Genomic DNA, 19207 nt, shown 5'->3' with positions numbered 1-19207 from the left:
TTCAGACGCACGATGCGAGAAGAATAAGGAGTCGATCCAATGCTGACGCCGGAAGATATACCCTTCCGGGGGTCATGCAGGGGTCACGGGTGACGTGACATTGTTGGTATTGTACTCGATATGCGCATGCGCGAGGGAAGATATCCAGTGCTTACAGCACCGCCTGGCGGTCAGTAGGGACGAAATAGAACTCCTCTTACACTTATAAGGTGAGCATGAATCAATCTTTTTTATGATGTAAAATTGTACAGTATGTATTTATTTACTTTTATTTATTTATTTATTTAATTTTAATTGTTAAATTTCTGGAAAAGAAAAAAGTCAAGTCATACATAAGAGAAACTATTCAGTCTGTGGCAAAATATTTGTACTTGTATGTAACAGTTATAAAGCATTACAAACTGTAACAATAGGGCAAACACACAGTATTGTTTTGTATTTTGTGTCTTTCAAATAAAAGACCATTTTTTCCAGTCATATGTTCCTCATTCAAGGTTGTTAAAAAAATACTGCTATAATATGGTATCGTACCGTTATCGTGACCTCAGTATCGTGTATCGTACCGTATCGTGAGATTAGTGTATCGTTACACCCCTAATATTTAGGAAGTTGACTGACCCAGTTCACCCCTTGTCTCTTCATATGGATCTGATCATACAGTAACTTCTTTCATGGAGGAATGTGAAAACAGTGAGGGCCCTTAAAAGGAACTGCTGCAAATCCGAGCGCAAGTGGCGCAAGACCAAACTGCAGGCAGACTATAAGATCTATAAAGATATGCTCAGCACAAAGAAATAAAACAATCTAGGCAGCAGTACTTCTCTCAAATCATCACTGACAATTCACGTAACGCTAAGTTTCTCTTTAGCACAATTCGACAAACGTATTAATCCTCCCAGACCAATACCCACTGAGTTCCACTCCTCTGATAAATGTAATGCATTTGCATTATACTTCAAATCTAAAATAGGAATAATATTGTGGCTTCCTCTGCTGGTGGACGTGACCACTCTCCCTCTGCTCAGCACCATAGTGCCAGCACTCTTTCTAACTTCATCCTTACTCAGTGCAGTAACATACAGGAAGTAGTACAACAGCTGAGCTCTGCGACCTGCTCGCTTGATCTTATGCCCACTAAACTGTTCAAAGATGTTTTTAACTGTATTGGTGATGATGTACTCAAAATTGTAAATACCTCCCTACAGTCTGGAATCTTTCCCTCAGGTCTCAAACATGCTATTATAACACCATTGATAAAAAAGAGTAACCTTGATCCATTCACTGTTGAGAACTACAGGCCCATTTCAAACCTTCCATTCCTGGAGAAAATTCTGGAGAAGGTTGTTTACCAGCAATTACACAGGTATCTGTCATATAATAGCCTGTTTGATGCCTACCAGTCTGGTTTTAGAAAAAAACCACAGTACAGAAACTGCCCTCGTCAGAGTTATCAATGATCTGAAGATTAACACAGACAACCAAAGTCTCTATTCTGTTACTTCTCGACCTTAGTGCAGCTTTTGATACTGTAGACCATGTCATTCTACTTCAGCGCCTGGAACAGTGTTTGGGCCTCAGAGGCCTCAGTTCTTAACTGGTTTTCATCATATCTAAGTGGTAGATCTTTCTCTGTTTCGGTCGGCAGCTATGAATCTGATAATGTCAGCCTTCAATATGGAGTCCCACAAGGGTCAATTCTAGGTCCCCTACTTTTCAATTTGTATATGTTACCACTTGGGTCCATCATTCAGCATCATAATATCCAATATCATTCTTATGCTGATGACACACAACTATATGTATCTGTTACTGCCAATCATTTGAGCCCAGTCAATGACCTCATTCAGTGCATTACAGATATTGGATGGCAACAAACTTTTTACAGCTAAATGAAGAAAAAACAGATTCTTTTAATTGGTCCAAGTGCTGAGGCAACATATTCTCCCTCTATTAACTCCTCTTTCAGTAAAACCGTCTGAGCTTGTCAAAAACTTGGGTGTTATGTTAGATGCTGATCTTAACTTCCAGAAACGCGAGTCACGTGAGGCGATCAGCTAGTATGGCAGCCTGAAAGGGAGCTCCGGCGATGGAAGCAGTATAATACGCGAATACGTGAGATATGGGAACTTATTGACTTTTCTGTAATTGTAACATCGACAACTAACCCAACAAGATGCCTAACCAAACAAAGTTAACTTGCGTTTCTACAAGGAACAGCTCAAACGCGACATCCAGATCCGGACTAGCTCACAGTGCTAATGCTAACCAGCCTGCAGTGCCCAGCGAACCCGACATTGGCAATGCCTCGCTATCTGCGGATATTGCCCTTCGCCCTCGGCAGGAGGGTCCCCCCTTATGAGCCTGGTCCTGCTCAAGGTTTCTTCCCTCCTAAAGGGGAGTTTTTCCTTGCCACTGTTTGGCTTAAGGTTTTTCTCCCACTAGGGGAGTTTTTACCTGCCATTGTTTATGTAATAACTGCTCAGGGGTCATGTTCTGGGTATGGGTCTCTGGAAAGCGTCTAGAGACAACTCTGTTGTATTAGACGCTATATAAATAAAATTGAATTGAAATTGAATTGAATTGCTAAAATATATGCAATGCTCAAAGAAACATCAGGGAAACAAGAGGAAAAACTCAGCATCATAGAGCGAACAACCACAGCTGTTGAAAGCAAGATAGCAGAGCTGACGACACGGATCGGTGAGGTGGAGGGCAGACTGGACTTTCTGGAGGATGCTAATAAGGCGTTGGTAAACGACCCCCCGGCCACCAAGACCGAAGTTGATCAACTCCGCCGCAAAATTGACGACCTAGAAAACAGGAGCAGGCGTAACAACTTACGGTTTGTCGGTTTCCCTGAGGGAAGTGAAGGCCGCGACATTCTGCATTTTTTGCGCCAAACCATCCCACAACTCCTGCATTTGGACTTTCCCGGAGGAGTTGAGATGGACCGGGCGCACAGGACCGCCGCCAGACGCCGACCAGACGGGGGACTCCTTCCGCGGCCCATCATCGCCAGGTTTCTCCGGTTCCAGGACAGAGAGAGGATTGCTACAGCAGCGCGTAAGGCAGGGAGAGTGACATGGAACAGTCACCACATCATGGTCTTCCCGGATTATTCCAGATCGGTGGTGGAGATGCGCTCCAAGTTTAATCAATGCAAGCAGCTTCTGCACGACCGAGGCGTCAAATTCTCACTCATGTATCCCGCCATGCTGGTAATAAAAACAACTGACGGCCGACGCAAGTTTGAAGACCCGAAGAAAGCTGCCAACTTCATCCACTCTCTCCCAGCAACCGCGGGTTCTCCATAGAAGATCTAACCAGCGAGGACTCACTCTGATGTACTTTATCCATTCTGTTTGGCTGAACTCTTACAGCACCTTACTGAGCAAGATCGTTCAGAGATTGCTGCATGTTATTCTATCAGAAACGTTTCCTTTGATAATTTTTTGAGGTTATCCCAGTCTCACTTAAATATTGTAATGAGATTTACTGCTACACAGCCGTCTTTCTGGAAAGCTGTGGCTGTCCCTTCTGGCAAGGCCCCTGGCCCTGACGGCTACACAGCCGAGTTTTATAAAGTCTATGTAGAGGAACTTTCCCCACTATTACTAGATATGTATAACGAGGCTAAAGACAGGGGCAGCCTACCGCCCACTCTATCTGTCGCTGTCATATCCCTAATACTTAAAAAGGATAAGGACCCTCTTGACTGTAAAAACTACAGACCAATTAGTCTGATTGGGTGCGATAGTAAAATTTTAGCTAAAATCCTTGCAGCCCGTCTCACCAAAGTGATCTGATCTGGTACGTGTCAACATCGAACCTCTACTAGAAAAATAAAAAATCAACATAGAGCGGTGGAGTCCTCTCCATCTCTCCTTATGGGGTAAAGCTAACGTCATCACTGAACTGTGTAACAAAATTTAATTATCTATTGCAATCACTTCCAATCCACATTCCCCTCAAGTATTTTAAACAATTTGATAGATTATGTAATGTCTTTCTCTGGAGTGGCAAACGCCCCAGGCTGAACTTGACGAAGCTACAGAGACCCGTGGATCAGGGGGGTCTGGGTATTCCGAACCTTTTCCTATACCACCTGGCCTTTGGCCTACGACACTTGCTTCACTGGTCGTTACCACCAGAGCGTGCCCCTCCCTGGTTCACCATAGAGAGTTCCCTGTGTAAACCACTTCAACCTATTCATTTGGTTACAACTAAATTGCCAGTTAAAGAACAGACTCACCCAATTTTGTCTCATATGCAATGGCTAGGAGGAGGGTTGCAGGTGTATGTAATTTTGACCCACACCGTCACCTCGCCGCATCCATATGGCTAAACCCCAAGCTGTGTATTGGGAACTCACCTGTGTTTTGGAAACTATGGCATGACAGAGGAATTAAGGTGCTGGGTGACTTGTACCAGGGTGGCACTTTTGTGTCTTTTAAAAACCTGAAGGAGTCTTTCACATTACCTCAGCATCAGTTTTGGCGTTATCTACAAATTAGGCATCTCCTTGTCCAAACATTTGGTTCCCCCTCTACACCACCCATCACTGCGGGTGCCCTCTCTGACATGATTACGCTGTTTGGATTGGGGCATGAGGCATCGCGTTTCTACTCAATGCTCTTACACCGCTCAAATAATTCAATCAATGCACTCAAAACAGTGTGGGAAAGTGATCTGACCATAAAGGAGGCATGGAATCGGCTGTTAAGAAATGTCAAAAAGATTTGGATTTGGATTTAGATGAGCTGATGTAATTTCCTAAGGGGTTGCTCTTTCTGTTAGTGTGATGTTGTTCCTTGCTGTTTGTCTTGATGAAAAATGATAATAAAACTATGAATCTCAAAAAAAAAAACAGAAACGCATAGCCAATGTCTCCAGGACTGCCTTCTATCACCTCAGAAATATATCTAAAGTAAGATGCTTTCTGTCACAATCAGACTCTGAAAAACTGGTTCATGCCTTTATCTCCAGTAGATTAGATTATTGCAATGCACTTTTTGCAGGACTAACAAAGCAAGTGTTACATAAACTCCAGCTCATTCAAAATGCTGCAGCCCGAATTCGAACATAAACCAGGAGGTATGAACACATCACTCTTGTTTTATCCTCTCTTCACTGGCTCCCTGTTAAACAAAGAGTAGATTTTAAAGTACTTCTTTTTGTCTTTAAATCTATGAATGGCTTAGCTCCCTCCTACATGGTTGACATGCTCACTGAATACATACCGGACAGATCACTTTGATCATCAAATAAGAATCTTCTAATCATTCCTAGAATCCACACTAGATCTGCTCATGGTGCTTTCAATCACTACGGTCCTACTCTCTGGAATTCCTTGCCACAGGAACTAAGGTCTGCTCCAACAGTGCCCACTTTCAAAAGCAGACTAAAAACTTACCTTTTTGCTCAGGCGTTTGACTAAACTCATGGTTGGAATTATGGTTGTTATTATTGTTTTTTCTCTTGTCATACTCGTTATCTATTTCTGTTATTGTAAACTTGTTTTTTGAGCACATAGAGTCCATGCTTGTAATGTGAAATGTGCTTTATAAATAAAATGGACTTGACTTGACTTGACTTCTTTCGTTATGCCCTGTGCATTCTCTCGACTTTCCCCTGGATTTGAGGGTGATATGGTGCGCTTTGGATTACCTTGACATTCATGGTTTGCATAAGCCTTTTTACTGAACCTTTGAATTCACATCCCTGGTCATGCTGTAAGACTTTAGGTGTTCCATGTTCCATGTAGATGTCTGCCAAATGCTGAGCGATTACATGCTATGTAGTAGTAGTTTATTTGGTCGATCAGTTCAATTGATACAATACATTGCATTTCATTTCCTTTTGTAGGAAAGAAATAATAAAAAAAAGAAGTAAGGAATAAACCGACAAAAAGGTGTAGGCTGAAGCCTAAGCTTATTGTGCCTACCCTTTTTTACTTTGTTTACTTCATAGTTGATACTAATCATATCATACTCATCTGTGGCAAAGGAAGACATCTTGTGCTGTTTAGCTTTTGTTCTCAGAAACAGATGCAGCTGCTCCTGAAGTTGCCTGGTCCTTCTCTCAGAAGAGATTAATGAAAAATAAAACACTGCTGAAAGATCCTTGAAAAATTGTTTATGAGCAAAAGAAGCAAAGCAAGAAGAAATCAAACAGAGGGAGGGTCTATGCTGTAAGGAATCAGGAAGTGCCTGTGGAGGGAGGCTAACAAAGGAGGGATGTGATATCTCTTCCTGATTCCTGTCAGCACTCGTGATAAATCTTTGTTTTATAGTTTTGTTTCTTAAAAACCTCTATGATACAAATATTTTTGGTGATGTAATTGATTGCTCTTTCTCTGTTATTTTTTTGGGCAACATCGCACCCCATTTATTGGTGCCTACTTAAAATATTGCTAGCAGCCAGCAAGAAAGCTATAACGCGAAGATGGTTACAGGCTTCTCCTCCGACAAAGACAGACTGGATAGATACTGTGTCTAACATTCAAAATATGGAAAGAATGACCTTCTCACTAAATCTACGGATGGAAAAATATCTGCAATACTGGGATAAATGGATTGTGTATATGACCACAAGAGATGTCCACTGACCCACTTCTGTATGGACTGACATGTATCCTCATGAGAATAGGTTGTGTATCAATGTATAGGTGACCGACTGTTGTTGTATGTTATTCTGTATGTTTTTTTTTTTTTTTTTTGTATGATTTTTCTACAAAAATAAAGTATAAAAAAAAAAAAAAAACTCTATGATACAAGTGTAACTAAATTAACCAAAAGTCCATCTAAAAATTCCTCTTCAAATTCCTCCAAAAACTCTAAAGATTATCATGCGTTACCATTATTATGATGCAAGATTTATTAAAATACAATTCAAATAGTAGTTGCTCAGATAAACTCATTTTAGATTAGATATATTATTTCAGAGTTAGAATATCAAAAATAGGCTTTGTTAGGAAGTGTTAAATTGTCACGTGTGGGGGTAAGGTGTGGACCCAAACACAGGAGAGAGAGGGAGGCCGGAGGCAGGAGTTCTCAAAAACAAAAGGATTTATTCCACAACTGGTAAAAACAAAAGCACTGCTTGGCAGGATCTAAACTCAACAAAAACAGGAATCCAAAAAACCAGGGGAAACATGGAGGGAACAAACAGTACGGACCGAACCGGCAACAAAGGAATGACAAGACCAGATATACACAGGGGATAACGAGACACGACGAGACACACGTGCAGACACAATCAGGGCAAATGGAAAACAGGAGGGACAGAACTGAAACTCAAACTGGGGGGAAGTGTCAAACCCTGACAGTACCCCCCCCTCAAGGGACAGATCCCAGATGTCCCAATAGTCCACACCCAGGGCGGGCGGAGGGGGCCTGGAGGAGGGCCCAAGCCACACACGGCCAAAGTTCCGGGGGCCGTCCCCGGGACCGAGCAGACCAGCAAGAGTGTTCCAGGGGCCGTCCTCGAGGCCGGGCAGACCGGCGAGAGAGTTCCGGAGGACGCCGACGGGGCCGGGCCAACCGGAGAGTCATTTTGGGGGGCCAACCCCGGAACCAGACTCGGGACCAGGCACACCGGCCAGAGGGCCGTTCTCGGGGCTGGGCAGATCCATCCAGGATCGCCTCAGGAAGAGGAAAAGAGATGGGTGGCGGGACTGCCTCAGGATCAGAGCCTGGCGGCGGGACCGCCTCAGGAACAGGGGCAGACAGGATGCGGGGAGCCGGAACAGGGGCAGACAGGAATGCGGGGCGCCGGAACAGGGGCAGACAGGATGCGGGGTGCCGGAACAGGGGCAGACAGGATGCGGGGCGCCGGAACAGGGGCAGATAGGATGCGGGGCGCCGGAACAGGGGAAGACAGGATGCGGGGTGCCGGAACAGGGGCAGACAGGATGCGGGGCGCCGGAACAGGGGCAGATAGGATGCGGGGCGCCGGAACAGGGGCAGACAGGAATGCGGGGCGCCGGAACAGGGGCAGACAGGATGCGGGGTGCCGGAACAGGGGCAGACAGGATGCGGGGCGCCGGAACAGGGGCAGATAGGATGCGGGGCGCCGGAACAGGGGAAGACAGGATGCGGGGTGCCGGAACAGGGGCAGACAGGATGCGGGGCGCCGGAACAGGGGCAGATAGGATGCGGGGCGCCGGAACAGGGGCAGACAGGATGCGGGGTGCCGGAACAGGGGCAGACAGGATGCGGGGAGCCGGTGTCAGTGAGCAGAGGATCCTCGGAGCTGCCTGACTGGGGACCCGGGTCTGTGGTGCTGGCTGCGGGGGTACCCGTGTCCGAGGCGCTGGCTGCGGGGGTTCCCGGGTCCGAGGCGCTGGCTGCGGGGATACCTGGGTCCGGGGTGCTGGCTGCGGGGGTACCCGGGTCCGAGGCGCTGGCTGCGGGGTGTCCGGGACCATCACCGGAGCAGGGGCCGATGCACTCTCTCCTGCTGGGTCCATGCTGGTCGGTCCGTTATGTCATGTGTGTGGTTGTTGGGTGTGGACCCAAACGCAGGAGAGAGAGGGAGGCCGGAGGCAGGAGTTCTCAAAAACAAAAGGATTTATTCCAAAAACAGGAATCCAAAAAACCAGGGGAAACATGGAGGGAACAAACAGTACGGACCGAACCGGCAACAAAGGAATGACAAGACCAGATATACACAGGGGATAACGAGACACGCCGAGACACAGGTGCAGACACAGTCAGGGCAAATGGGAAACAGGAGGGACAGAACTGAAACTCAAACTGGGGGGAAGTGTCAAACCCTGACATAAATACACATTAATTCATTTTGAAGTCTGCCCTAACCTCAAAATGTTCAATCATATTTGTCCACAATCCTCTCAATCACAGCATCATAGGAGGAAGAAACTGCCTGAAAGTACAGGATGATAACCTGTTACCAGTTAAGTCAGACACATGCTCATATCTCGTTTATTTTTCAGGTGGAACAGTCAGATATGATGGAAACAGACCGGAATCTGCGTTCTTCTGTTCTATTTGGAGTTTTCTGCTTGACTGAGAATCTGGTGTTCTGTTTTGACAGAGCGAGCTTCACAAGAACTGCTCGTCTGTGAGTGAACTGGTTCCCAGTGCTTCCAGCAGCAGGAACCAGGAGGCCTTCCCAGCATCACTGGACACAGGCAGGGACTGTAGCTGGAAACCTTTTGGTCTGTATCTGCTGGACTAGTAATGTGTAAGGGGTGCAACTTCACGGAAGTCTGTGTCATCATGATACTGATATTTCTGATGTTTTTAACACTGCTCTCATCCAAAACAACCTCATACCCAGGGTGCGATTTGCCGGTGGGGATGGTGGGGATCCCCCCCCCCCTCTGGTTTACACGTCCTACCCTTTGCTGAATTATTTTTATCCTCGGTGGGGACAACATGTATCCCCCCCACCCAAAGTATTTTCACCAATACATCGTAATTATTAACAAGTAATAACAACCAAAATACACAGAGTCCGTGTTCATTCTGCTTGTGCTTTGATTTTGATACCGGGAGCGAGTCGCGCCCACAGAGAGCAGTTTTATTTTGAAAACCAACCGGATTTTCTTGCATTCCAAAGTCCGACTTCCGGCCCGCCAAAATGAAAAATACAGTCAGTCAAATGAATGAAAAAATTAAAAGAATCCAGAGCAGCATATCCTCCTATTTTACAGGATCACAACCAAAAATCCGGAGAAAAAATGCGACAGAAGATGAAACAAGATCAGACATTGCTGATCGAATGGTGGACAGCAGCATCTCCCCGGCTGAGGAGAGCTCCCACGTTTTTTGTTAAACTGATATCAAGAAAGAATTAAAAAAAATATTATTTGTTTATTTATTTCTATTTGGCACATTTAAAAACCATATTAGGAGAAAATATTTATGCAAATGCAGTGGTTCAGTTCATGTTCAAAATAGGCCTACCGCCTACGTTATTTAGCTTGAGTGTAAGGTTTACACAAGAAACAAGTTTTCATATAGCCTATACTGTTCACACCCTGCTCATATGCACTGCCAAGCACAGTGCTGGAGGGATGATGGTTTGGCCACAGGACCCATTAAAACCAACAATGATCATATGATTATTATTTTTACGAAAAAAAAAAAAGTTAAAAGAGGAAGTTGCACCTTATTGTCAGTTTAGCAGTTACTGATGTACAGTACGTACATCAGCTGTTGTTTTTCTACATATGTTTCTCTATACCAACCCAATGTTCTTTGATTGTATTCAGCATTGATTAGGAAGAATACCATCAGCAGCCAGTCAGAACCTGAGCTACTGATGAAAAAGATCTCATCCTCTGCTCTGGCTTCCACACTTTGTGGCTGCATTACAGATAAAAGCAACTACAAGCAGCTGCTGGGAGCCATGGACTACTCCTTCCTGTGTGCCTATGCTGTTGGAATGTACCTGAGGTGAGGCGTTTCATCATGTTACGGTATAATGTCACAGGTCAAGCAGTGAACACATTTTCACCACCTTCAACCAGTTTTTTTTGGTCTCTAAGCCCTTGAAAAAAAAGATGGGTGAATGTGTGTGTGTTAAAAAAATAAATACATATGCTGAGAGTCCTTGCAGGATAGGACAGGACTGAACACGGGTAGACAATGCTGCCATTTACATGTGAGGCCAGACTAGGATCTTTGGTTGAAAGAGGTAGACCAGGTAGTGAAAAACTAAAAAGATGCACCATCTGACTGCTTTTCATTGACAAGTGCAAACTACACGGCCGGGCCGGGGGGGTGACTTCCGATGCTAATCCAGGACGTGACAACACACATGGAGGCACACGTCGAGCACTGTATCTGTCTATGTGTGTGTGTGTGTGTGTGTGTGTGTGTGTCTGTGTGGCTATGTGTGTGTGTGTGTGTGTATGTGTGTGTGTGTGTGTGTGTGTGTGTGTGTGTGTGTATATATGTGTGTGTGTCTGTGTCTATATATGTTTGTGTGTGTGTGTGTGTGTGTGTATATATGTTTGTGTGTGTGTGTGTGTATATATGTTTGTGTGTGTGTGTGTGTGTGTGTGTGTGTGTGTGTGTGTGTGTGTGTGTGTGTGTGTGTGTGTGTGTGTGTGTGTGTGTGTGTGTGTGTGTGTGTGTGTAATAGTCCTATCAATGCTCCACCCGAAGAGACCAGAGGCCGACAAGGAAGAACCTGGAACCCAGGCCACCAGCAACCCCACAGAGGGCGAGAAGAGGGGGGAAGGAAACCCATCGCCAGCGAACACCCCCCCCCCCCCCCCCCGGAAAACCACCGGAAGAGGCAGCCAGGGACCCAGGTGAACCCCGACCACCCAGGACATGTGGCCAGGAGGCCCTCACCCTCCAGGCCAACGACCCCCACCTGGCGAGAGGCCCGCAGAGACATAGCCGCCCCGGCTGCCGACGCGGGCAGGCGCATCCGCCCCCACGAAAGCCGCCCACAAGGGCCAGACGGACATGGAGAGAGGGAACCCCCCAACAGGGAGGCACCCGACAACGGAGGGCCCCAGACCCAGGCATCCCATTCATCCATCCTATTTCTATAATAATAATAATAATATAGTATACTAACAATAATAATAATAGTAATAATAATAATAACAATAATATTAATAACCATCCTTGTTATAATAATAATACTAAAAATTATTAAATTTTAGGCCCAAATCCTCCATTGCCTTCATACTGCATTCTCACAAGGACGCTCATTCACGCACCGTTTCCCCCTCCCTGGGGGGGGTCCAGCACCACCAGGAGGCACCCCAGGCTGCGCGACGAGGGAATGCGGGTGATGTGGGCCCCCCTCTCGCCCCTGGTGTTGAGTGCATGTGGCTAATAGGGCTGCAACGATTCGTCAACGTTGTCGACAAAAATCGACAATCAAAATTGTCGACAATGAATTCCATTGTCGACAATTGTCGCCGGACGTGTTTTTCCAATGGAGTGAGGCATCTCACTTCAATACAATCTCTGCCGAGAGTCGCGCATGCGCGATAGCGTCTCTGCCGAGCGGTAGCGGGTAAACAGAAATGACGGCGTCTCGTCCTGTAGCAGCTGCATGTGGCAAAACTTCTAAAGTTTTGGAGCCTTTTAGTCTCGATACGGTAAATAAAAAGATGACCTCGCAAGTCATCTTTTTATTTACCGTATCGAGACTAAAAGGCTCCAAAACTTTAGAAGTTTTGGAGCCTTTTAGTCTCGATACGGTAAATAAAAAGATGACTTGCGAGGTTTGCAAAGCCGACCTTGCTTATCACGGGAGCACGTTGGTAATGCGAGCATTTAAAGAGAAAGCACGTCGGGTCTGGGTGACGAGTTTCAACAAATGATACACCAGTTCAACCCAGAGAACATCCTGCCATCCAGAACCGATTTCACCCACTTGATAGAGAAAAAATATGAGACGTTTTACTTTATTTTTTATATAACATATTTGGCTGTTCTTAAAAAATGAAAAATAATGGACAGAGGTTAATTTATTCATGGATTTATGTCTGACTGATCAATGTGCCTGTCCTTGGTTTTAAATAGGACATTTTATTAACTTTTTTGTATGACCAGGGGCAAAGATGAATAAAATATCTACAGGACTGTCTCAGAAAATTAGAATATTGTGAGTTCTTTATTTTCTGTAATGCAATTAAAACAACAAAAATGTCATACATTCTGGATTCATTACAAATCAACTGAAATATTGCAAGCCTTTTATTATTTTAATATTGCTGATTATGGCTTACAGCTTAAGATTCCCAGAATATTCAAATTTTGAGATAGGATATTTGAGTTTTCTTAAGCTGTAAGCCATGATCAGCAATATTAAAATAATATAAGGCTCGCAATATTTCAGTTGATTTGTAATGAATCCAGAATGTATGACATTTTTGCATTACAGAAAATAATGGACTTTATCACAATATTCTAATTTTCTGAGACAGTCCTGTATTTTTCATTGAAGTACCCATCTTTCTCGTGTTTATTATCATTTGCCACAAAAATAAAGCGACATACTAAATTTAAGAAAAAATTACTAATTATCCGATTAGTCGACTAATCGTTTCAATAGTCGGTGACTAGTCGACTATTAAAATAGTTGTTAGTTGCAGCCCTAGTGGCTAATGCAATAAAAACAGGGAGGGGGAGGTCAGGGTATCATATTTGATAGTGACCTCCCCCTCCAAGACACTTAGGGTGCGTCCCAATACTCCCCCTCGCCTTCGTTTTGATCCCTCCCCCTAACTTTTGCGCGTTCCCGTGAAGGTAGTGGTGTCCCAATTCCTCTTTTCACCAAGGGGGAGGGGGCATAACGAGGGCTAGGGGCTGAGAATAGCCCCTTCAAATCGAGGGATTTCAGATGCTGACTTGGCGAGCGAGGGGGTATGAAAATGTCCCAGAATGCTTTTGCCGTAGGCTCTGCGTCGATTTGACTCGCCGACCGAAGGCAAACAGGCAGACTCGTCTCAGAGAAATAGAGAGAAATAATCCTGTGACTCGTCAGATTTGTTTTGGATGTTTCTGATATAATAGTCTTCAGAAACCACAAAGTAATCCAGCTGTTATCTGGGTAATTTACACACTTTCAGATAAAGTTGCCGAAAATCACGCCAGAATAAAGGGATTTATGGTTTCGCGTTACACCAACGCAGAGCCTACGGCGTAAGGTCTGCGTCGATGTACGCGGCGACGCGCGCCATACGCCGTACCCTACGCCGTACCCTACGCCGTACCCTACGCCGTACCCTACGCCGTACCCTACGCCGTACCCTACGCCGTAGGCTCTGCGTCGATTTAACGCGGACCCAAACTCCGGCAGACAGAAATCTCTAAATTTCGGAGCAAATTTCTTAACAGGCGTAGCTACAACTGCTAGATTTCATCTATTAAATCAACATCTTCCTAAATGATTTATTTCAGCCAGCATAATTCTCAACAGAGCTGCGTCCCGGGACAGTTTCTCTCCCGGGGCGACGGAGCATCTTCACCCGGCGGACACGTCTGATCTCGGGCTGTGAGCTGAGGCTGCTCCCCGGGGGCGGCGGCTCTTCTCATCTCCGAAAACATCGGAGTTATTTGGATAAACTGAGCCCAGGTTGCAGATCTTAAGGTTACCTTTATGCCTGAAAAAATATTAAAACTTAATACAGTGCCATATTAACAGCGTTACAGCTGAAATTAAAACAGCTTTTGGCTCTCAGCTTCCTGATCAGGGTAGGGATAAAAACGAGGGGGAGTAGGAGAAATGGGACAGGCACCTGGGCCAAGTGCCCTAGATTTCAAGTGCCCTAAAATCTCCCCCTTCTTTTTTAGGGGTTAGGGAAGAAAAGAAGTGCGAGTGGAGAAAAGAAGGGCGAGTGAAGGAGAATTGGGATTGGCCCTAAGTATCCTTGTTAAAGTTATCTATTAAATGTTGAGTGTGCGGTGTCTAAGGTGTTATTAAAATCGTGGGGCGGGGATTACCAGGGCCCGTGAGACAGTGTCCCCCACGCCCCGGACCCCCGACCCCTCGGACCTATGTGTGTGTGAGTCGTGTAGGGGGGGCAGAAGGGGGAATGGAGGCTGAAGCCAGGAGGCAGCCGATTTAGGCGCCGCCCACAACGCAAGGCACGCTGGGCTTTGTAGTTCCTGGCACAGCGGACATTTTCGGAGGCACCTTAAAGCCAATCAGGGTTGGGGGTTGAGCAGGGTTTCAAAGTTGAATATACATATTCACGAAATGTTCATAAACATTTATAACAGTCCACATGATCACTGGGTGTGGTCCAACAGTGGCGTGCCGAGTAGATACTTTTTCTGTATCTATTCTGCAGAGGTTCTAAGCATGCTGAGTCGGCCCTGGATCTGACGTCATCACACTACAGGCCACCGATTGTTCAGGGGGCGGGGCCGTCAGACGTTTGAATCAGGAAGCGGGAATCAGCGCATTAGCAGCTCGCGGCTCTTCACTTTATTCAACAGGCAATGGCAGCAAAAGTCTGTTTCGTGATCCAACTCTGAGGTGCAGATGTTCATAAACCTGGTGCTGAGGAGAGAATTAAAAAGGGATCTAGACGGCGATAAGGAACGATCAGATGCACCAGGAGCTCTGTCACTTCTCAGCCACTCGCGGCTCCAGCTGATTTCTCAGCAGCGCCGACACAAACAAAATTTTTTAAAAAAGCGTCGCCGCTTGAAGCTTCTCTCACTCTCATTTTTTAACTTGATATGGAACACAAGCCACGACCAGCAGCACATCTATCCATCTCCTCCAGGTTCTACATCTATAGTGTTATTGTCACAGCAGCTTCACTCCAACCCGCCCACTTCTCATGTGGGTGTTTAAAAACAAACGAGGACACGACGAGTGGAGACGAGACAAGGCGTGGCGAGTCGAGTCGCTCTGACTAAGACGCTACAGAGTCATCAGGTCCAAATCCAACAAACTGAAAAACAGCTTTTTCCCTAAAGCCATTATCGCCCTGAACGAAATGTGAATGCCTTCATGTGCAATTACTGTTTTTACCGTGCAATACTTTTTCCCAGTCTATCCGTGCAATATTCCACCATGTGTAAATATGTGTAATTACCTGTAGATAGGATCTCAGGTCTTGATTTGGCTATTTAAAAATGCATCTGTATCTGTTTGCACTGTCTTGCACTGGAAAGGTGATGTTGCTTTTAATGCATAGTGACAATAAAGTTTTCTATTCTATTCTATTCAAGGCGAGTCGGGCTGATTAGGTACTAGTGTAAAAGTGAAGTGTACTCATAAAGAACTCAGAGTTACTGCAAATAAAATTTTCCAATAGGTGAAAGTTTATCTGAATGTCAATTTACAATGTTAAAATTAATCATTAAAGTAATATTAGTTAACTTTCTGGATTACTTTATATGTAGATATGTTTTTTTTTCATAAATTCACAAGACTCAGAAAACTGGAAGTGTAATTATGGATTATTGGAGAAGGGGTAGGATTAATTAAGTTTTACTTCTTATACCCGTTTTCAGACATGTTAAACAGTATTTGTGTGTTATGTGTATTTTAATGCATGCGCATGTATATAAGTATGTATGTATTTATAGATAGGTGTGTGCCAGCTGGGCGCTTCATGCAAACCCCCCAAAGTCCACAAGGACCCCCAGAACCCTGACCCCGCCCCACCACCAAGGGGCAACAAATATGGATCACAGAGGGAACCCAAACCCAAACAACCATAGAACCAGACCACAACACAGAGGGACCAAGAAAAGTATCTCATCTGCCTCAAAGTTTGACGTGTTGTGTGTTCAGAGATGCTCTTCTGCATACCTCGGTTGTAACGTGTGGTTATTTGAGTTACTGTTGGCTTTTTATCAGCTCCAACCAGTCTGAGCTCTGGCATCAACAAGGCATTTTCCCCCACAGAACTGCCACTCATTGGATATTTTCTCTTTTTCTGACCATTCTTTGTAAACCCTAGAGATGGTTGTGGGTGAAAAACCCAGTAGATCAGCAGATTGTGAAATATTCAGACAGCCCGTCTGGCACCAACAACCATGCCACGTTCAAAGTCACTTAAATCACCTTTCTTCCCCGTTCTAATGCTCAATTTGAACTGGAGCAGATAATCTTGACCATGTCTACAGGCCTAAATGCATTGAGTTTCTGTCATGTGGTTGGCTGATTAGAAATTTGTGTTACACCAGGTGTCATGATATTGCACACCAGCAATTATATATATATTTCTACCCCCCCCCCCCCCCCCCCCCCTCTGGAGGTAACTAGAGTCTCATAAATCTGTCCAGTGATTACAGTAAGGGCATGTGACTTGTGACCCCTACTCCCACAGTGGCATCATTGGGGAGCGGGTGCCCATCCGGGTGTACCTGACGGTGGGAATGCTGAGCAGCGGCCTATTCACTTGCATGTTTGGGCTGGGATACATCTACAACGTGCACAACATCAGCTTCTACATCTTTGTCCAGGTGAGCTGCTTCATGTTTGACCTCATCACATGTGTGGTTGCAAGAAAAGCCACGTAGCAAACCCTTTTACAAAGACTACTGACAAGTTTGGTTTTCATCAAATCATTACATTTTGGCAGATCAATGACATTCTTCCTCACAACTAAATCCTTACACTCCTTTTTAACAAGCTGCTTTGAATATGCTACAGAGAAGTGAGCTGCCACTTGCACTAGATCAACATTTTGACACTGGTCTAGCTGATCAAGAGATGGATGTAACAAAAACTGCTCAAGGTGAAATGTAGCCATTCTCAAATTAGAAAAACAACATGTCACGGGAAAGGATTAACAATTTCCTAGACGAGCCCCAATTAATGTTACAACCCGGCTTGTTCAGGGGAAGTAACCTGAAGGCTCTGCACAGAGTCAGCTGGAGTAAGAGGCCATTTATTTACAACCCAAATCAAAAAGACCAACACAAGATTATATACTACAAAGAAGGGAACTCAAATAAGAAATCAAATGATAGCAACCAAAAGAACCAAACACAATCCAAAACAATAACTAAACAAGAGTCTGCTAACAGAATCATACAACTCAAAGTCAAAGGTGGTAAGCTATTCCCCAGAACCAGCTGCAACTGATGACTGGAGAGCCAGAGTTTAAATAACGATCCCTCGTCATGGATTGGTTGAAAAGGAGAAGGACACAACCAACCAGCAGCAAGACCAGGAGCAGAGAAAACCATAGACGTATATAAACAGGGCTGCACATAAGTGGGCCGCCAGAGCGCATGCGCCGTCAAAATCCACAGTGCGCTGTCAATCTTGTGCTGCGAAGTGCTTTTGCGTACCAACAGCTGGGGCTCATATTATTGGTTGTGGCCAGACCAGAATACTAATATTAAAAAATCTATTGCGAGAGTTTTGCCCCAGAACTGCCACTCAAAGTTGGTACTGGCCGATCACAGCGCGTCCTTACGCCCCCTCCATGCTCGTTGCGGTGGTGGGTTGGGCAGGAAGAGATGGAAGGATCTATCATCACAAGCAGCTTTACTGAACAAACCCCGACACGTCTTGTCAAAATGTCCAAGAAGCAAGCGCCATTAAGTAATTATTTTGGCGTTCCACCACCACCAACTACAAAGAGACGCCAAACTGAACCACTACCCGAATCGAACAGAAAACGTGTGTTTGCCGAGAAGTGGCTGCATGATGTTACGCGGCGACGCGTACCGTACGTTCGCGTTCCCGCGTATCCTACCCCGTAAGCTCTGCGTTGGTGCAACGCGGAACCATAAATCAGCCAGTGTCCGTCACTGCATGCAGCAGTTTCCTGCACCAGCAAGATGCTGCTCTCTGATTATGGCTCAAAGTTTATGAAAACCCCAAATAAAAAATAAATTAGAGAATATTTTATGAAATCAATAAACAATTCCATCATCAAAATTATAACAAATAAAGGTTCAACATATCTTGCTTTGCATGTAATAAGACTAGGTAATATATTAGTTTCACCTTTTAAGTTGAATTATTGAAATAGATTAACTTTTACACCATATTCTAGTTGAATTATTGAAATAAATTAACTTTTACACCATATTCTAGTTGAATTATTGAAATAAGTTAACTTTTACACCAAATTCTAGTTGAATCATTGAAATAAGTTAACTTTTACACCATATTCTAGTTGAATTATTGAAATAAGTTAACTTTTACACCATATTCTTCACCTGAAGCAATATTCTACACCTTGGCTGATGTGGACATACATAGCATAGGAGGCTATTTCAGCTGCTATATGGTTGGCTGTCTGTACAGTCATGCCAGTTCAATGCTATTAAAGAACACGTTTTTTCATATAAAATAAACACATTTTTATGCAGTTTAGAAGTTTTGGGGCTTTTTTTTGGCTCCTGCCCTGCTGAAATCGGGGCGTCCTTTATTTCTATTTCTGAAAGGTGGCAAACCTAGGTGCAAAATATGCTGTGAGCATCCCAATCTGGCCGATAAAAACTGTAACTTTTATACTGACTCTACAGACTAACACGCACCATAATTTGTTAATTCATCTTTATAAGTGAATGAATATCGTTTTGCCTATAACTTATTCCTGCATCCCTCTTTTATCGATCCGGCGAGACGGGTCACCGCGTTTTTGGAGGCCCAAGTCAAATATCCAGGGGCTCCTCTGAGCACCAGACCAAAATAATTATGTGCAGCCCTGTATATAAAGGCTAGATGACTCAAGGCGGAGTCTCCAGCGTCGTTCACCGGCGGCCATCTTGCCACAGGAGAG

General features: G+C 44.7%; 1 protein-coding gene across 3 annotated transcripts in view; it reads left to right on the top strand.

Moving 5' to 3' along the window:
• Nucleotides 1–19207, top strand: part of slc37a1 (solute carrier family 37 member 1) — a 120303-nt gene that overhangs the window by 22041 nt on the left and 79055 nt on the right. For all 3 annotated transcript variants that reach the window (XM_061722987.1, XM_061722986.1, XM_061722988.1), the window contains exons 4-6: nucleotides 9058–9181; nucleotides 10346–10424; nucleotides 16793–16928. In XM_061722987.1, coding sequence (XP_061578971.1) covers nucleotides 9058–9181; nucleotides 10346–10424; nucleotides 16793–16928 — 339 coding nt within the window. The remainder of the gene's footprint in view (nucleotides 1–9057; nucleotides 9182–10345; nucleotides 10425–16792; nucleotides 16929–19207) is intronic.

This window comes from Cololabis saira, chromosome 6 (genome assembly GCF_033807715.1).
Source record: "Cololabis saira isolate AMF1-May2022 chromosome 6, fColSai1.1, whole genome shotgun sequence".
Taxonomy (NCBI): Eukaryota; Metazoa; Chordata; class Actinopteri; order Beloniformes; family Belonidae; genus Cololabis; species Cololabis saira.
This window is presented reverse-complemented; position numbering and strand designations above follow the sequence as displayed.